General features: G+C 34.3%; 1 protein-coding gene across 1 annotated transcript; it reads left to right on the forward strand.

Annotated features, from left to right (window-relative positions):
• Nucleotides 1–1,932: 1,932 nt before the first annotated feature.
• Nucleotides 1,933–2,877, forward strand: LOC126018235 (olfactory receptor 51F2-like). Its single transcript, XM_049780379.1, has one exon. The coding sequence runs from the start codon at nucleotides 1,933–1,935 to the stop codon at nucleotides 2,875–2,877; it is 945 nt and encodes a 314-aa protein (XP_049636336.1).

Below are 2,877 nucleotides of genomic sequence, written 5' to 3' on the forward strand. Positions count from 1 at the left end.
ACTTCATTATTATTTAATAGATTAATTAGTATTTGATTATTGAAATAAATTGATTTATTTACTATAAGTAAATTTTGTATAGATACTAATTAATAAAAGATTAAAGAGAATGTAGTTTATCTCCTATTTACTATATGTATATGATTACTAAACCCTCTCTAATTTAAGGGAACCAAATGCCAAAATGACATTATATATGCTATAAAATATTTACTTTCTGTTATTTTGATTAGCTATAATTTGTTCATTTATTTAATAGATATACTTAGAAACCTTCATGCAAGGCATATTTTTCCTGACTTTGGTTAGAAATCTGAGAAAAACCTATGTGAGCTTATTTTCTTGGGGTCCCTTGTACCTGAGTTTTTATCTTTTAGTTTCAGGAGGTGCTGCTCTGGATTAACTACTACACTTATTTATTCATTTTTTTAGACTCTTGTTCCCTTTAAGTTTATTTACTCCAAGCTATTTTTGTTATTCATGTGACTTCAACCCAGACATCGATTTTACCACTCTTGATCTTATTGTCAGAGCAGACATCATTTTTTTTTGGAATGTAAAGGTAAGGACATATTCTAATTTTTGCAAGTAATTAAGTGACAAGTCAAAAAAATGAATGATAGTACAGAAGGTATGGCATTTACCTTTGCTCACAGCTGACCAGTTTAAGTCCCTGGCACCAGGAATGGCCCTAAAGCCTTTCCAGGAATGATCCCTGAGAGCAGAAATAGAAGAAAACCATGAGCACAGCTGAATGTGGTACCAAAACAATTTAAAAGCAAAAAGAAGAAAAATAATAAAAGAAAAGTAAGACTTTTTATCCAACTCAGATGTCATGGCTGAATCAAAACTCGTGAATTTTACCTGGTTAAGCATTCCCTCCCCATGAACTAACTAAAAGTATTAATGTTTTGGGGATGTGTGTGAATGCACAACTGGTTTCTTGTGTTGCACATTTTTCCCTTTTCTTTTAAAATGCCCTTTTCACCACACTAGGTGTAACCAATTATTCTCACTAAAGTTGAAGTTCATTGCCTGCCCATTCATTGATTAAAAACAAAACTCAGCAAATTGAATCACATTAGATATTTAATTTTCCTGAAGTCATGTAAAAACCTTTTAAGTATTAGGTCTAATTCTGTTTTCACCATTTACTGACATTTTAATTATTTATATATTGGTTTAGAGAACACATGCATATATGAGGGTAAAAGGAGGAATATATATTGTAGAAACCAACTCTTATTTTATAGATAAAAACAGGATGTTCTAAAAATTTAGCTTTATAGATAATATAGAGGAAACTAGTTGATTCTGAAGACATGCTTTCTGTGTGTATGTATCAGCTGGGGATGTTTCTGTGTTTATGTATGTGTAGCTGTATGCATTTTTGTGGTATAGGGACAGAACCTAAGACTTCACACATGCAAAGTAAAAAACATTTTTTCATATTATCCTTATTATTCTACTTTAATTGGGTACACAAAGAATTAGTGAAATTCAAAATTTAACCTTTAAAATTAAGAGAAGCAGTTGGGTTGAATAGCTTTTACATTGTTCAATATATGTGCAGAAATGTCCTTTCTGTCCATGTACATAAAATCATATTCTCATAGAATGGAAAATACATTTCCATTATCTAATCTAAACTCCTCTTCTTTATGTCTATGAAAATATGTTGAATATCACTTCATTTATTCATGTGGAACCCTAGCTGATTTTCTGGTGACCTCTTACAGTTTACTTTGCCTCTTCTCTAGTTTACTAGTAATTAATTTCAAATCTATGTAAAGATTACCACTGACAAACACAAGTTTACTAATAATCTTAAAGTTGTCTCACTTGTAGAAAGAGTGAAAGCTTTTTCCTCCCCTATTTTTGCAGGATATGGCTGTTTATTTCTTTTGAGAAAACGAGCTTCCTTTACACATCATGCTGTCCTTCAACCAGAGCTTCTTACACCCTCCTGTATTTTCGCTTACTGGTGTCCCTGGTTTTGAAGCTTACCATGCCTGGATCTCTATACCATTCTGTTGTCTCTATGCAGTTGCTATATCTGGGAATGGCATGATTTTGTTTGTTATTATCACAGAGTCAAGCCTCCATGAACCCATGTACTATTTCCTTTCCATGCTATCCTTCACCGACCTTGGGCTGTGTTTTTCCACTTTGGTCACTATGCTGGGTATTTTCTGGTTTAATATTCGAGAAATCAGCTTTGATGCCTGCATTGCCCAAATGTTCTTTATTCATGGTTTCACATTCATGGAGTCCTCAGTACTCCTAGCAATGGCCTTTGACCGCTTCATAGCCATTTGTAACCCACTGAGATATGCTACCATATTAACTACTTCAAGGATCATCAAGATGGGCTTTGTAATTGTTATTAGGGGGACAACAGCTCTAGTGCCTTTACTCCTTCTTTTAAAGCGTCTGTCCTTCTGCCGTAGTCATATTCTGCACCACTCATATTGTTTTCACCCAGATGTGATGAAGCTTTCCTGCACAGATACCAAGATCAACAGTGTTTTTGGTCTGACAATTGTCATCTCTACTGCTGGTTTGGACTCAGTTTTGATCCTCCTCTCTTATGTTCTGATAATTCACTCTGTACTCAGCATTGCCTCCCCAGAAGAGCGGAAAAAGGCATTTGGTACCTGTGTTTCACATATAAGTGCTGTTGCCATATTCTACATTCCCATGATCAGCTTATCACTGGTACATAGATTTGGGAAGCATGCCTCTCCCCTTGTGCATACTCTCATTGCTAATGTTTATCTGCTTATCCCTCCTGTAATGAATCCAATAATCTACAGTGTGAAAACAAAACAAATTCGTAAGGCCATACTCAAAATATTCCATTCTAAGGACATTTAG

Source organism: Suncus etruscus, chromosome 9 (assembly GCF_024139225.1).
Source record: "Suncus etruscus isolate mSunEtr1 chromosome 9, mSunEtr1.pri.cur, whole genome shotgun sequence".
Lineage (NCBI taxonomy): Eukaryota > Metazoa > Chordata > Mammalia > Eulipotyphla > Soricidae > Suncus > Suncus etruscus.